This window comes from Eptatretus burgeri, chromosome 15 (genome assembly GCF_056783735.1).
Source record: "Eptatretus burgeri isolate ZD-2024b chromosome 15, Ebu_testis_v1, whole genome shotgun sequence".
NCBI lineage: Eukaryota > Metazoa > Chordata > Myxini > Myxiniformes > Myxinidae > Eptatretus > Eptatretus burgeri.
The window spans coordinates 63,631,680-63,648,602 of record NC_140975.1 but is presented as its reverse complement, the minus strand read 5'-3'; the positions used below and the strand labels follow the sequence as shown (position 1 = coordinate 63,648,602).

General features: G+C 43.1%; 1 protein-coding gene across 3 annotated transcripts in view; it reads left to right on the top strand.

The window, feature by feature from the left end:
• The first annotated feature begins 377 nt into the window (after positions 1-377).
• The window catches only part of LOC147012329 (homeobox protein Meis1-like), a 128,530-nt gene continuing 111,984 nt past the window's right edge, over positions 378-16,923 (top strand). Inside the window, exons 1-4 of one of the 3 annotated variants that reach the window (XM_085856346.1) lie at positions 378-753; positions 2,200-2,417; positions 8,361-8,502; positions 8,823-8,873. In XM_085856346.1, the coding sequence (XP_085712472.1) occupies positions 742-753; positions 2,200-2,417; positions 8,361-8,502; positions 8,823-8,873 (423 nt within the window). In that variant the 5' untranslated portion in view covers positions 378-741. The remainder of the gene's footprint in view (positions 754-2,199; positions 2,418-8,360; positions 8,503-8,822; positions 8,874-16,923) is intronic. The other 2 variants (XM_085856345.1, XM_085856344.1) reach the window with 2 other exon arrangements.

Genomic DNA, 16,923 nt, shown 5'->3' with positions numbered 1-16,923 from the left:
ATGTGAATCATATAGATGAACCGCAGTGGCGACCCCTCACGGGAGCAGCCGAAAGAAGAAGATATGTATATATATATATATATATATATATATATATATATATATATATATATATATATATATATATATATATATATGTATATGATTATATATGTGTATTATATAAATGTATATATATATATATTTATATATATATATATATATATATATTTATAATACATCTATATATTGGTACACGTGGTTTGGAAAGTGTTTCCTAATGCTGGAATTCTGCAAGCGGGGCGCAAAGAGTCCCCTTTTTTAGAACATCCCTCCCAGGCAGGCGCTCGCCTTACCAAGTGCATTCCCTCCCTTCCCTCCAGTTCTCCCCCTTCATCCTTCCCTCTCTGGCCTCCCGGTTGTGCACGTACCCCCTCCCTACAGTATCGTCGCTTAAACCCAGCTGAAGCCGCCTGCTTCGCCATTTGCCAGGCCTTGGGCGTCCTGTGCCAGGCTAGAGGCGGCCCCCTGACGGGTGCGGGGCCGTACAGAGTTGCTTGGCCGGTGCGCCCTCGGGGCTGCTCCGGGGAGCGCGTGCTGTGCGTGAATGTGCGCAGAGAGTGAGCGCACCACGGAGGGGAGGAGGGACACACAGGACGCCCCTCTGGCTCAGCATAGAGGGGCATAAAGGGTCTGTTATCTGCCGGCCAGCCGACGGGCTGGCCGCCTCGAGGCCGACTGCATCCTTTCCTTCGCTTCCGAATGACACAAAGGGTAAGCCCGCAATATCTATGTTTTTCTATATATATATATATATATATATATATATATATATATATATATATATATATATATATATATATATATTGACACACACACACACACACACACACACACACGATAGTGTGTCTGCATGCATGTCCTGCTTTTTCCCTCCTTTCCTTTCTCGGTTCCTCCCCTTTCTCATTTCCAATGTCCACACTCATTCTGATCATTAAACAAGGTTCGAACCTGCCACCGGTGACCCCACTTCGGCGGCACATTGACGCCCTGGCCGGAGACCTGTTTAGCAAAAGGCCGTTTAATATAGGCAACGACTTGGCCTGCCGGTGTGCGGAGAGCATTGTCCTTCTCTAATCCGGGCTTGTTTTATCCATCCGAATTGCTAATCGGATTGACACTGCTTTGTGCGATCGCGCGCCTCGCGCCTAATGAGACCATATGGAGCGGCCGTACGTCCTCGAATGGGTGCGCAAGTTGCACAGACCGTGCAGCTTGTTATGCAGGCGACGCTGCCGCACATCAAATGTGGTGTGCAAACGAAACTGGTGCGTTTTCTACAACACGTTGTGAACACACGCACGCATCATGGTCACTTCATATTTGAAGGCAAAATGTGAGGAGTTCTTGCCTCTCGTTATCATGCATGAAAGGTCTTCTCTCCAGGGGCCTCATCAGTATGAAGATTTGGAAGGCGACGTTTTTTAGCAAGTTGTGTACTTTACCAATCGTGACTTGTATACTCACAGGCCGCCAATGAATGCGGTCCACCTCTGCCGGTTTCCCTCTCAACGCCGGTGTATTCCACTTTAAGTCAAGGTCGACGAGTGTTCGTCCTATCACTGAGAAGTATTACATGGGATCGGCCATTCTTCGATGTCACCCGTCCAAGATGGCATTCAAGCCTCTGATGTCCAGAACCTTTTGCATTGAATCACCTCCCCCCCCTCTTCCCGATGATTATCCTTTCATGGTCCCTCTTGCAGAGTCCTTGCATCACATCGCTTCTTGCAGACATCCTCAATCGCACTCCAACTCTTTCCCCAGCCCCTAATTTTCCCCCACCAACCGTCGGTGACACACCCCCGCCTGGTTCATTCTTTTCAAACACCGACTCCACCTCCACGTTTTTTAACCACCAACCTCATCCAATCGCCTCTTATCATCAGATCTCTTCAAGCCATCAATATCAGCTGTAAAAAAATAAAGGGAAAAAAAACAACCTCCATCATTGTCCCAAATGCCATACTCCCTCCTCCAAATCAATATCGCCCCTTCAAATTGAGCCGCCCGCAGTTCTTTCCGTGCCTCCTCACTCCGGCTCCTCCGCACGTGCACGGCGCAGTCATGGAACCGGCGTTTCCGAAGTGGCGCCCAAATTCCCCGGATAGGTGTTCCTTCCCAGCAAGTTTACCCCACCCTCCTTGTCTCTTCCCACAGTACGACGATCTCTTGCCGTACGGCCCGCTGGACGGGATGCCGAGTTTGATTTACGGAGACGTGCACAGCTCCAGACCACCGCTCCAGCATCTAAGCCACGGGCTACATGGACACGTGCAGGGCCACCAGCAGTACACGGCTCATGGAGGAATGGTTCCTGGAGCCGTTAGCTCTCCAATCAGCGATGCACTTAAGAGGGACAAAGACTCCATTTACGGGTATGTATTCACCGGACAATTACATGTCCGGCAGGATGCCGTGGAGGCAACTCACTTCCCCCTTGAGCTGTCTGGACTAAGTTTGATCCTAGACCAGACTCTCTGGACCGGTGGATTTGTGCTTCACAGCTGGCAGGGTGTTGCATCACACAGTGCACATCAATCGGATGGACGCTAAGCAACGGGTCCAGTGTCTTGGCGTTCATTAATGGACGTTAAAGATCCCACGGTGTCTTTATCGAAGAGTAGGCGACGTATAGCCAGCACCCTTAACAAATTACAAATTACTGCCCAAGTCGCTTTCAGTTCAAACGTGAGGCCTGGGCAGCCGGTTCGTGAAAGCCTCGGGACAAACGTTTTTCCCCAGCCGACGTCTCCGCAATAATGTGGGAATCCTTGGGCACGGTTAAAGTTGTAGTAGATTGAATGGCCAATTCGATCTGAAAAGTTTCATTGATAAATATAAATATTATTAATAATTTGCTATTTAAATAATTATTAGATATGAGGTCAAACTCTTCATGTTTTCTTCCATGATTTACCTGTATTATTGAGAATCACTCAAGGTAATTTTAGTTCACCTCCTTACTGGAATTGACATCTTGTTTCGGATGCGACTTTTTTTTTTTTTTTTTTACTGTTATTACTTCTTAAATGTTTAATATCTTAAGGCAAGTCTGGCTTGAAGGAGGTTTCCAGGTATGGAAAATTAATGTAGATCAACACAATTAAATCTCAACGTACTCCTAATTGCCAATTTCTGATACAACCTACACTTTCTAAAACACTGATCGTGTGTGTGTGTGTGCGTGTATATTGATATATATATATATATATACATATCGGCTGGCAGGATGGCCTAGATGTAGCACACTCACCTCTAAGCTCTCTAGCCTGGGTTTGAATCCCGACCCAGCTATAAACTGCCATTTCAGGAAGGGCGAGTCATCGATGTGTGTGCCGTCGCTCAGGTGGACGTTAAACAGGGTGACCGATCTGTCAGCATTAGCTGATGGATGTTAAAGATCCCACGGTGTCCTTCATGAAGAGTAGACGAGCTATCACCGGCATTCTGACTTCCTGTGTCAGAGTGGCGACCCGACCAGGAGAGGAACCCCCAGCCAAGAGATTGCTTCTGCACAACCAAGGCTCCATACAGCACTCGAGAGTGTCACCAAATGTATAGATGATGTCACTTTCTCTTTTGTTTCCAGATTTGTGCTTTTTCTGTTTTGGCCAAATTTTCCAAACTTTTACTGTTGACTGTTCAAAAATTCTGTTGCCTTATTCTTTCGATTGCAGCACAAGGCTGCGGGATCGCATTTTATTTTACACGAATCGACAAACTTATGGATCAACTTAATAACTTATCTCATTTGTAGCGAAGAATCTTCCAAGCAATTGTTAACAAAAACCCTGTGCTTGCTGTACCATAGGCTATTGAGATCGTTGTTCTGTCGAAGCGGTTTCTTCATTAAGATTTCTATCCTCGACGGGTCGCCACTCCGATGCAGGATACTCTACAGCAAGTGCAGGAATTTGTAATTTTTTTCATGGTGCTGGCGATAGCTCGGCTACTCTTCGCGAAGGACACAGTGGGATCTCCAACGTCCACCAACTAATGCCCGAGGATGGGAAGCCAAGGTTGACCCCCATCCGGAGGACGACACACACATTGATGAATCACCGTACCTGTGAAACACTGGTGTGTCGGGATTATAACCCAGGCTGGATGCTTAGGGGTGATTTTGCGTACCTCCATGCTTTCCTGCCAGCCCCCAGCAATTATCACCACCTATAAAGCACAACAAAAAGCTGTTATATAAACATTTTGTATGATTAGGTAAACTTGACGTGACTCTGCTGTTGCAAATGTGTTATTGTAGTGAAATTACACTTTGCTCTGTTATCAGTCCACTTGCAACTAAGAAATATGCTTGTAGTGTCAAAGGACATCATCGTCATCGTCTTCAGCATCTCAACATCAATCTGGGCTATTCACTGTAATTGATCGTAAAACTACCTTATTTCTGCTACTCGCGTTGTGCTGAAGCATCTCTTTATGGCACTCCGATGGGAAACGATGGAAGGTTTCGGACGTTCGAACTGCGTCATGTTGATCATCATACCGTTTGCCAACATCACAACGCATCACGACGCTTCGTCAATGTGAAGGTGACAAAATGACGAATGATGCCAGAGTCGTTGACTGTTGACCCAGGTTGACGAGACACGTTTGCTCCTGTGTTTTGTATTTGTATGGGAAATAAGTATTGTGTTGAGTGCACCGTGAGAGTGTTGGAAGTCAGTTTGACTGTGTGTGTGTGTGTGTGTGTGTGTGTGTGTGTGTGTGTGTGTGTGTGTGTGTGTGTGTGTGTGTGTGTGTGTGTGTGTGTGTGTGTGTGTGTGTGTGTGTGTGTGTGTGTGTGTGTGTGTGTGTGTGTGTGTGTGTGTGGTTTGTGTTGCAAGAGTGTATCACAAGTAGAAGGAATTCTGAAGATCTCTCCCACACGACATGAAGCGTAAAGCTCATGACCTAACTTAACAGTGGGCGATGATGTTGGTAACATGCAAATAAGGGGCTCAGAAATTGTTAATATCTTCATTCATAAAGAGGAATGCAGAAACCAAACACTTATAAATGCCAAAAATTTATCAATGAAATATCGCTTGTATCTGACTCTCGTTAGCCCATATGGCCATCCTCGCTACAATATGCTGTTGCATGGAATAAAATTCTTAATATTATGCTAGCAGAGGGATCTGCACCATGTGCGGAAGGAATTTCGAGCTCAGAAAAGGGAGCTAGGTACCATGTACAATTCCAATTAATTCATCATATATAATTTAGCTGGCAACACTATAATAATAATGTAACGATTAATACAATACATACAATATTCAATGTAAAATAACAGGCATAACGGGCAATAATACGATTATTAAAAAACGGGAAATAGAACACAATAACGGCTGCTGCCGTGACTCTGGATTGACAACATTTCAAGTCTGGTTGTTGGATGCCAGAATAGTGAACTTTGCAATATCGATAAGATGATTATTTGTAATAATGTCAATCACCGGGTGGCGTTATATTATGCACATTTAAATACAGAGAATTTGGTCTCTTCCCCACCCTGAACCCCATACCCTGTAGAGTTTGAAAATGTTTTCTTGCATCTCCATTTGCCAAGAAGATTCTAGTGGTATGCAATATGATGGGGTTCCCACCAGTGGAGCTGATTTTATCGATGGACAGACAGAGAGACAAACAGAAAATACAACTTTATGTATATGTATGTGTAATATATATATATATATATATATATATATATATATATATATATATATATATATATATATATATATATATATATATATATATATATATATATATATATATATATATATATGTAACAGGATAAGATAGATAAAGGAACAGCATTTCCATTGTCTCTTCTTCATAGCCATTCTCTATAAGGCTGTAAAAAACAATTATTACATGTCGTGTGATTAATGAAACAAATTTTAAAAATATTGAAAATATAACAATCGATAGGTTTGATTGATCTACAAATGACATTGAGGTAAAAATTATATTGCATTTTATAAAATGTGTTTATGTACACATTAAACTCCAAAACATTCATTGAAAACATTTTCAATTCAAATAGGTTTAATTTGTGCAAATTATTACTTGAACAAGGAACCAAGTCTCCCTATATTTTGTCCCTCAATCTTGCTATTGGCATGTCCCTCCCTCTCTCTATCTCAGTTCTCTTACTTACTGATCCATTCTGTGGTCTCGGTCTTCTATGAGCCTCGACACAGTAAACAAACTAGAGAGTTCATGGAACACCTTGTCCCGCGTAGTGTTTAAGTATGTAATAAATTGAAATACAATAAAGATTTTAAAAGTTGTAGAAAAAATAATTCCGGAAGTTTACCGCAGTCGACACCGTCTTACACGCCACCTTATTTAACATGTCCAAGCACTGCTAAACCGGAGGTGTTTGGAAACAAGACAAAGGTGATTTGTGTTCTCCAGTGTTCAAGTATATAATTCAATTTAAATAGAATAAAGATTTTAAAAGTTGTATAAAAAATAATTCCGGAGGTTTACCGCAGTTGACAGTCTTATAAGCCACCTTATTTAACATGTCCAAATACTGCTAAACTGGAGGGGTTTGGAAACTATACAAAGGTGATTTGTGTTCTCCGGTGTTCAAGTATATAATATATATCAAAGTATATATTATGTTCCCTCAAATGTTCAAGTATATATAAGTTCAAAGTCATATAATTCAAGTTTATCGACCACATTACCTTCGTTTTCCGTGCCTGTTGTTTGTGTCCTTTATGACGTCCTTAAAAACACTGAGTTTCCTGTTTGGAGTGATTTTAAATTTTGTTCGCTTGACTGCCACACAAAAAATATTATCCCACTGCTCTCTACACATACGTGTGATTGGGACGAATTCAGAACCAAAGTACTGTTCAACGACAGGTTTGTTTTCCTATTCATGTTCTGAATTGTGTTCAAAATACGGTATAACTTTCTATTAAAATCAAGTTGTTCATCGATCATAAATTAACGTTTGTGGGTGGACGGGCGGACATACAGACAGACAGAACCAATAGCTTAACCCCGCCTTTTGCTTCACAAGTGTGGGGTAAATAAACAACCAGACGCAGTGATGTAATGGTTTGAGAGTGCACTCTGAGTCTGGGAGGTCAGGGGTTCAAACCTCTGTGGAGTAAAACAAAGACTTTGTAAAAAAAAAACAACCCAAAAACAATAGTACGTGCTTCTTCCTTGCTTGATGATCATCATCCAAAAGGGATAGAGCACAGACAAACAGCCATAGGTTGGCAACCATTGCGTGGGCTTGCTGTGCTGACTGGCCTCATGCGTTGAAGTTCCTTGTAAGGAACTCACATTTGAACAAAAACTACAAACAACTTGGACGAACTTCTCTTCCAAGTTATTCAGACATACTCATACTTGTGTGTTTGAGAATATAATGGCGTATTGATGTGTCGTAGACCATTTGCGATTATCTGGTCGAGGAACTTTTTGAACGCTTTACGTTGCGTATGTGCCAAGTACGGTAGTTGTATTCATGTTGAAATTGAAGATTTTGCAAAAAAAGAAAAAAAAATCTTAAACAATATTTATAGTGCAAAGATGTTGGACCAGCAAAATGACAGGTTGGGTGGTGGTATTACTTAGCATTGTTTGTGTTATGAATGTGAGAGAAACTTAATCACACTTGTTATAAACTCATTAACAAAGCGTATCATATCTCGCGTTGTTTGGAACTGTGAGTAGCTTTGCAGTTTCAAATTGGTGTGTAAAGCGAGCGGTGCCATGTTCCACCCATGCCATGTTTGCATACCATGCCCCCATCTGTGCCATGTTTGTATTCCGTGCCCCGACCCATGCTATGTTTGCATACCGTGCCTCCACCGGTGCCATGTTGGTATACCGTGCCCCCACCCATGCCATGCTTGCATACCATGCCCCCATCTGTACCATGTTTGCATACCATGCCCCCATAAGTGCCATGTTTGAACACCGTGCCCCCACCCGTACCATGTTTGCATACCGTGCCCCCACCCATGCCATATTTGCATACCGTGCCCCAACCCGTGCCATGTTTGTACACCGTGCCCTCACCCGTGCCATATTTGCATACCATCCCCCAACCGGTGCCATTTTTGTGTACCGTGCCCCCATCCATGCCAGGTTTGTATACCGTGCCCCAACACGTGCTATACTTGCATACCGTGCCCCAACCCACGCCATTTTTGAGTAGCTTGCCCCCACCCGTGCCATGTTTGGTTTGTCAAGCATATTTATACATTGCATGCATCCATCCCCTTAACCCCTTCACACTTCCTCAACCTCACCCCTCCTCCTCCAACCCGCCCACACCCTAGGCATCCACTGTTCCCTCTCCTCGCGCTCGTATTCGAGAAGTGCGAGTTGGCCACGTGCACACCGCGCGAGCCCGGCGTGGCAGGAGGAGACGTTTGTTCTTCCGAGTCTTTTAACGAAGACATCGCCGTGTTCGCCAAGCAGGTGCCGCACACCAACTTGCACCGAACAGCCGTAGATCGGCTCAAAATATGGTTAGGATTCTTGTGCTCATGGGAGGGCATTGCTGCCTGCACATCATCTAACACACCTGTACCTGGTTAGGAATACATTTCGTCAATTTAATGATCTCGAACCTTATGATCATAGCATTTGTTTTGAAATTGTAATTTTGTTCAAGGAGGGGAAAAAGCTCGACATAATTATCAGTTTTCTTTATAATCTTTCGTTTCCTGTACCGTCTGTGCCATCGTGGTCTTATGACGACGAACCTCGGCTAAAAGTTGTTAATTTCTATTTGCCAGGTTCGGACTGACAGCCCCTTCTTCACCTCCAACCCCGAGATCGATAACTTGGTAAGTTGACTGACATTGCCTGTGAATCCATGTTAATATTTCACGTGGTTGTGGTATCACTGCAGCTGCGGTTCCACATCATCACTGATATGATTGATGCAGTGCCCCCTGTAGGTTATGGCAGGAATTTGTAATTTGTTCATGGTGCCGGTGATGGGTCATGTACTCATCGCGAAGCATACCGTGGGATCTTGAACTTCCACCAAGTAATGCCGGCAGATGGGATGCCCAGCTGAACGTCCATCGGAGGGACGGCACGCACACTCATTGATGGCTTGTCCTGCATGAAAAACACGAGTTTATTTATTTATTTATTTATTTATTTATTCCATATCAGCGAGGGAGTTTGATGTACGTTTTACTCCCACGTGGTTCGCCTTACCTGACCGATTTCATTAAATACGTGATGGCATTGTACAAAACATCATTCTCATCGTTCGGGTGCAATCGGAGCCAGCGGAGCAGCCCCTTTGGGGGACGGACGACTCGACCACTGAGATTCCTAACCGCAGTGAAATTGAGTGAAATGCGGTGAGCTTTAGTTTATATGGGAGCTTCGTGTGTGCTCGTTCCGCATCCTTCTGAACGGCGGGTGTAAAGGAGCGAAACGTCGGCTCACGGAGGAGAGCGTCGAGGAGCCGCAGCCAAGGTAATGCTGAAAATGCCAGAGAACATAAAGTAACCATGGCAGAATGAAGAAGGCGAACGGAATGGGTTCGAATGAACCGAACGCCGTGGTGCAGAAACCACCGGGGAGTGTGTTTTTTTTTTACTGAAATGAAAAGCACAATGGCTTTTCGATGGCTTTTAGCTATAAAGATGCAGGCTTAACCGCTCGCACGTCTCCCATGTATCAAGACTCACCTTTATGACATTACATGGAATTACATTTGTTTTCCAAAATGAAAACTTGGACCAAACCAAAAAATAAATAAAAATTTGCAAACCAACAGCAGCGTGGCAGCTGAAAGCCTTCGTATGAAAGACGGCTCCTTAGCAATGACTTGCGATGTAGAGAAATAAAGTGGAATCAATTCCTTGGACTATAGCCTGGTGTTGGCTTCGTGGTGAGGGTGGTGGCTTGGGATCCTATGGTCCTGAGTTCAAGCCCCGTTGGCTGCTGAATTGATATACACCAGGAGGTTGACTCAGCCTGTCATCCTTCCGAGGTCGGCAAAATAAGTGCCAGTGTACTGGTAAGGGGGACACTGCATCAGCGGCATAGCCGCGTCCCAACCAATGATGCAACCAGCAGCCACAGGCTGCAAGAGAGAGAGAGAGAATGAGAGAGAATGAGAGAGAGAGAGAATGAGAGAGAGAGAATGAGAGAGAGAGAGAATGAGAGAGAGAGAATGAGAGAGAGAGAATGAGAGAGAGAGAATGAGAGAGAGAGAGAGAGAGAGAGAGAGAGAGAATGAGAGAGAGAGAGAATGAGAGAGAGAGAATGAGAGAGAGAGAATGAGAGAGAGAGAATGAGAGAGAGAGAGAGAGAGAGAGAGAGAGAATGAGAGAGAGAGAGAATGAGAGAGAGAGAGAGAGAGAGAGAGAGAGAGAGAGAGAGAGAGAGAGAGAATGAGAGAGAGAATGAGAGAGAGAATATGAGAGAGAGAATATGAGAGAGAGAGAGAGAGAGAGAGAGAGAGAGAGAGAATGAGAGAGAGAGAGAGAGAATGAGAGAATGAGAGAATGAGAGAATGAGAGAGAGAGAGAGAGAGAGAGAGAGAGAGAGAGAGAGAGAGAGAGAGAGAGAGAGAGAGAGAGAGAGAGAGAGAGAGAGAGAGAGAGAGAGAGAGAGAGAGAGAGAGAGAGAGAGAGAGAGAGAGAGAGAGAGAGAGAGAGAGAGAGAGAGAGAGAGAGAGAGAGAGAGAGAGAGAGAGAGAGAGAGAGAGAGAGAGAGAGAGAGAGAGAGAGAGAGAGAGAGAGAGAGAGAGAGAGAGAGAGAGAGAGAGAGAGAGAGAGAGAGAGAGAGAGAGAGAGAGAGAGAGAGAGAGAGAGAGAGAGAGAATGAGAGAGAGAATGAGAATGAGAATGAGAATGAATGAATTCCTTGGACGTGATTTCTTTGAGATGAAAGCTGTAAAGAAGCTGCTTTGAAGTCATTGACTCCAGCAGAGAGAATCTTTTTGGGTTTGCATGCTGGAAGTGACTCCTGGCGTGAGATGTGTACAGCTGTGCTATGTGTGGAATCCTCACGACATCCTTGAACTGGGGAGAAATGAGCGGTGGGAGAGGGGACTGAAAAGGGGGGTTGGGGGTGTGCTAAGCCTGGAAAGATGCAGACGGCATAAGTATTCCACACAATGCATGGGATGGACTTTTGGAACCCGAGTATCCCCAGCCTCGTTTGAGCCAAGATTGCTTTGTGCATAATTAATCGGACAGCTGGATATTTTATCCACAACCTCTCACATGTTGGTCATTTGAAGTTGATTTCAGTATATCATGTTGGAGCGCTAAGCATGGAAAAAGAGAAAGTCAATCAAATCGGTGATAAATGTTTTAAAAAAAAACAAAAAAACTTTTATATTAATACACAATTTTTAATTATTTTTGTTTTTTACTGGATTTCAGAAGACGCGGCGAGAAATCTTGCGACATTATAAGGCATCTTGCGTTGATGCGTCATTTAGGGGATTCTGAGAGATTCTCTGTATGGATGGAATCCGCAGACTGCTCAGGGTGTACGGAAACATGATTTCCTCACCTAATGCCACAATAGTCAGGTATTCACGGGATGCAAGTGAACCACGTGATGTGGAACACCTCATGATTATATGCAAATCATTCTCCGAACCGAAACATGACCTTTGGCTCTCTGAACTGTATCAATGATCCTGATGTGGTGTGTAGTATGTTGTTGAAAAGGTATTTCTGTGAACATGGTGAACTGTAATTTGTCCGTCCACATAATGTTCGCTCATTGTGTGTCATAAATGTGGGAACACAGATGTTTATATTTTTACATTTGCTTCTCCTAATGATGTAAGTGACTGATGTGATAACTCAGTGGTTGCCTTTTAGTTACCTCTGCCACCGAAGGTGAAGGAGGTTATGTTTTCACCCCTTTGTGTCTTTCTTTGTTAATTGCTGGAATCCTTCGGATTTCGGCAATTATGTTGGTCGGTTGTGTGTGTCATTCTTTGTCTGTCTCTCTGTCTGTCTGTTTGTTTGTGTGTTTGTTTACACTGTAGCAGCCACACCGTTTCAGCGATCATGACTGAACTGGGTACAGACGTCGGCCATGATTCAACTTACTTGTCGTTTTTTGTGAATCTAGGTCAAAGGTCAAGGTCAAGGTCACCGAAAAACCGAATTCTTATTTTCGCAATAACGTCCGCTAAAATGGTCGTATCGACTTCAAACCAAATCCAAAATGTGCATCTTCCAATTCTGCATCCAACCATATGTCTCATTGGGGTGTCACACCAACACCCTTCTTAGCGGTCAGGGGTCGAATGTCAGGGGGTCGGGTCAAAACTTTCAAATTGCGATAAAAACGCCATTTCAAGTCCGATTGACTTCCAAGTTATGATCATGACCAAACTAAGTGCTATAACTCATGAAACAGTGGCACTATCGACTTATAAGAACCAAATTGATTTCCAGGTTTTGTTTTTTCAGAGATCATGGAGATATGACAAAGTTATTCCGGCAATTCCTTGCTCAACGAGCAATTTCATTTGTTTGTTTTTTTAGCAAGATATCTCACAAAGTTGTGCACAGATTCGGATGAAACTTGCTGGACATGTTGCGTGTGTGACAAGGAAGAATTGATTCGATTTTGGTGAAGATCCGGATCCAGATCTGGATATGAGAATTATTTAATTTTCAAGTGATTTTTCACCGGTGAGAGATGGGACCAAAAACGACATCGTACCGAACAGCATGATATTTCAAAAATGTATGGGGTCTGATATCTTCTCGTGGATCAGGCATTACGTGGCGGAGGTATGCGCTCTACCGAGTGCCCTTCTAGTTGTCTAAGTTTCCTTCCATTGCCGATCAATTATAATCCCTTCCTCTTCCATCTCTCTCCCATCAACTTCCTGTCCTTTCTTTCTCCCCAATCCCTTCATTCTCCTGTTCTCAGTCCTCTTCCATATTTTTCTTCTTTATCATTTCAATGCATCTTATAAATATTTTCAAGTATTTGTTTGTACGTTTGTACATTACTCTTTCACAGCCAAACTGAAGAGCACTTTGAGGCCCTAAATTTTGGGTGTAGGTACTTCAGAATCTGGCCAAGGTTTTAATTTACCAGACGTTGGCCTTGACGTCTATTTTGAGGCCAATGGCTGATATAACGTGGATATTGGGATGTGGAATCAGGAAATGCTGCCGACGTCTCGCAGGCAAAAGGTAGCCACCGTGAGGCCAATAACCCCACGGCTTTTCAATGTCCAACATCTCGTGAAACCACTTCTAGGAAAAGCTCAGACAGCCGGTCAACGGCGGGTCGCCCTGCTACTTAGTATATACATAAAAAACAAGTATCCAATCACATCTCTCACCTACGACTGCAGGGAATAACCAATCAGCTCTCACCCAATCAATTACCCCAGGTGGCTAGGATTATAAATATATTGACTTCTCCCATGCTCTTCTCACCAAAGAAAGCTGCTTCAAGCAACCATGAAAAGTTAAACAAGGTGTGTGTGCGTGTGTGTGCGTGTGTGTGTGTGTGCGTGTGTGTGCGTGCGCGTACAAGCCCTTTGTTATTTCAAACCCTTCCCAGAGTTCCTCCACAGCTGTAAAGACATTCACAAATCGTACACACATGAGAATCACAATGCCACACACCCCCTCAGCTGCCGGACCAGTGTCATCTCTTATTGGCAAATCATCAGCGACAGTGCAGACAGAGAAGTGCACCACCGAAGCTTCCAAGCATGTCCCGCATGCAATGTATAAATGAAAAATGTTGTGTGTGTATGTGTGTGTGTGTGTGCGTACAAGTTGTTGTTGGCTGATGTGTCCACATGTGGATCGGCTTCAGGAGATGGAACAGCGACCTACCAGATCTTAAAGTATCCACCTTCATTTCAGAAAAGGATCATGATTCATGGACCAAGCTGTGAAGTTTTCTTGTTCTCAAAGTTTTGTTCCAGGGGCTTTTTTAGGATCGTCACCGAGCCACAGACAACTTCCAACTGCAGTTTGTTTGTAGTAATGTTTCCAGAGATGGTTTTTAAGATCTTCATGAGGTTTTTGTTATTCATTCCCGTTGCTTCAATTATCACTTGCACCATTTCGGTGATCTTCAGCTTCCAGGATCTTTTGACTTCATTTTTGAGATCCTGGTATTTGGACATTTTCATGATTTCTGCGTAGTTTCAGCCAAAATCACTGGTCACTGATACCTTAGTTAGCATTGCCTTCTTTTCTTTTCTTTTGGTACCTCAGTACTATATCCGATTGCAATCCTTTGTTTTCTATGTTTACGCTCGATGGGATCATGAGGTTGTACGTGAGCATAATGTCCTTGTTTTCAGTAATTGTTTTTACCTCTGCCACCGAAGGTGAAGGAGGTTGTGTTTTCAACCCCCTTCTGTCTGTTTGTTTGTTTGTTTCTTTGTGTGCAGGATATCTCACAAAGTTGTGAACGGATTCGTATGAAATTGTGTGGACAGGTTGGGTGTGTGACAAGGACGAACTGATTAGATTTTGGTGAAGATCTGGATCCAGATCCGACTACTAGAATTTTTAAAGTGATTCTTCACCATTGAGAGATTAGGGCCAAAAAAAACGATATGTAGCACAGTATCTCAAAAAGTGGTTTGATCAGATTCGGATGAAACTTGGTGGACAAGTTGGGTGTGTGGCAAGGACAAATTGATTCAATTTTGGTGAAGATCCAAATCCGGATCTGGATATGATGATTATTTATTTTTCAAAGTGATTCTCCACTATTGAGAGATAGGGCGAAAAGCCATATAGTACTGGGTAGCATAGTGTGACCACTCCTTGGCTTTTTTCACAAGATCTTGGCTATTCGTTGTTCACTTTGGCGTCTTGGTTTTCTATAGGTTTTCTTGGCATATAGGTTTTCTATTATCATCGCTTTTCCGAAACCTTGTGAATTCTTGGCTTTTTTCATTGGCTCACCTTGGCATTGATGAAAATGAGTGGTCACTCTGGTGTAGCATGATATTTCAAAAATGTAATAGCCCGATATGTTCTCGTGGATCAGGCATTACGTGGAGGAGGTATGCGCTCTACCGAGTGCCTTTCTAGTTGTTTCATGTTTCCATGAGTTTTGTGGAACTAGGATGTTGAAGATTTTGCAGATGTGCCAGTGGATTACTCAACATACCTTGTTGTACCTTTGGCTGTGCAGCGTTTCTGACATCAGTTTTTTTACATCCCAAGAGGAGGTGGCTCGTAGTTTGTTTCTCCCTTGCAAAATCTACACCTATCCGATTGACACAGTTCCGCCATTTTATTAAAGCCGTTGGAATGGTGTCCTTGGTCTTGGGCATTTATTATGATTTGTTCTCCATCCCAATTGAGCTGACCTCTTCATTGCCATTCTAATGTGCCTTCTTTGTCTATTCCCAATCTGTCCAACTCTTTTTTTTTATGCCTCTGTTTTGCTAATTTTCCGGAGGCATGATATTTTTGGGTTGTTTGTACATACATACATATGTCTGTCCGTGCTAATTTTCTGTCTTTTCTCTGCAAACGCTTATCCGAGGGACACAACATTTTCATCATATGTGCGACTACTCATGTGGAATGTTTGAATGATAATTTTCATGTCATTGGTCATGTGGCGTGGCAGCCACGTTGGAAAAAAGGAAAACCTTTGGACCTTTCTATCTCCAAAACCATGCCATGGAAAAAGTTGAAACTTGGCACACGTGAAGTCCTCCTCATGGGGAATAAGTGTGATTTTTTTTGATGATGTCATAGGTGACTGTATTTTGAGTCATCTTGTGCTAAATTGTATGGGGGGGAAAAAAATTAATAATTTAATCGATCATGTGATTCGGCAACCATATGTTTTTTTTTTGTTTTTTTTGGGGCAGAGCCATATCTGGTGACGTCAAAGAGTGCCATTGTCGTTTTACATCCTCCTGCTCTTTTATCGTTTTCCCAGATGTCAATGTATATCTGTTGATATTTTGTTTTATACTTTTCTTTTGTCTTTTTTTTGCTTTCGTTGGGGCTGTATTTGTTGCTATTTTGGTTTCATGTGTGATATCTTCCACTTGCACCTGTCATTGGAAATTTTTTGCTGGAAGGGTTAGGGATCCCTTTTCTGACTCTGTCTTCACGTTTTCTTACAAATTGTATTCTGCAGTCTGTTGATCTCTTTACTTACTCAGCCAATCCTACTGTTGTCATTCCGTTCACTTGCTTGAGCTTCATCAGGCCATTACCTCCTCATCTCAGCAGCTACAACCTTGGGATGTATTTGTTTTTGGAGAACATTTTGTGGAGAGTGAGAAGTTTCCTCGTTTTGATATACAGTTTATTGATTCCTGCTTGTGCTCAGTCTTTATTTCCACAATCACTATTGGAGCACTGGTACTGCGAGTTGGTTTATGGATCAGATTTTGTTTCCTGGGGAGCGGTATGTTTGCAGGAGTGGTCTCGTTCTTTGTACGTTTTTCTTTGGTAATTGTTTTGTGCATTTGTTTGTGACATATTTGGTGGCCCCCTTCTCTTCTGAGATGTTTGTATGATGTTTTGTTTTTCTAGTAACTGTATTGTTGTATCGAGGACGATTTTTATGTTGTCCAGTTTTGTTGGTCGACTTTACACAAATGTGCATCTGGCGCAATTATCGAGGATAAATTCCCTTTGAATGTTGTTGGAGTAACTTTTCCATCATTTCAGTTGTTCTGCAAATTTCTCGTCGTTCGGTGCAGTCCTTGCTCATTAATGAGTTTGCTCAGTGGATCCAGGGCCAGGCAAAACAGGAGGGGTGAAAGGCTGTCGTCCTGAAAGACATCGTGTTGTATCTTCAACCCCTGGTATTTTGATCTTTATGGTATTTCGGTGTTCATTGCTTTCTCAATCAGTTTGTTTATTTGGAGGTTGATCT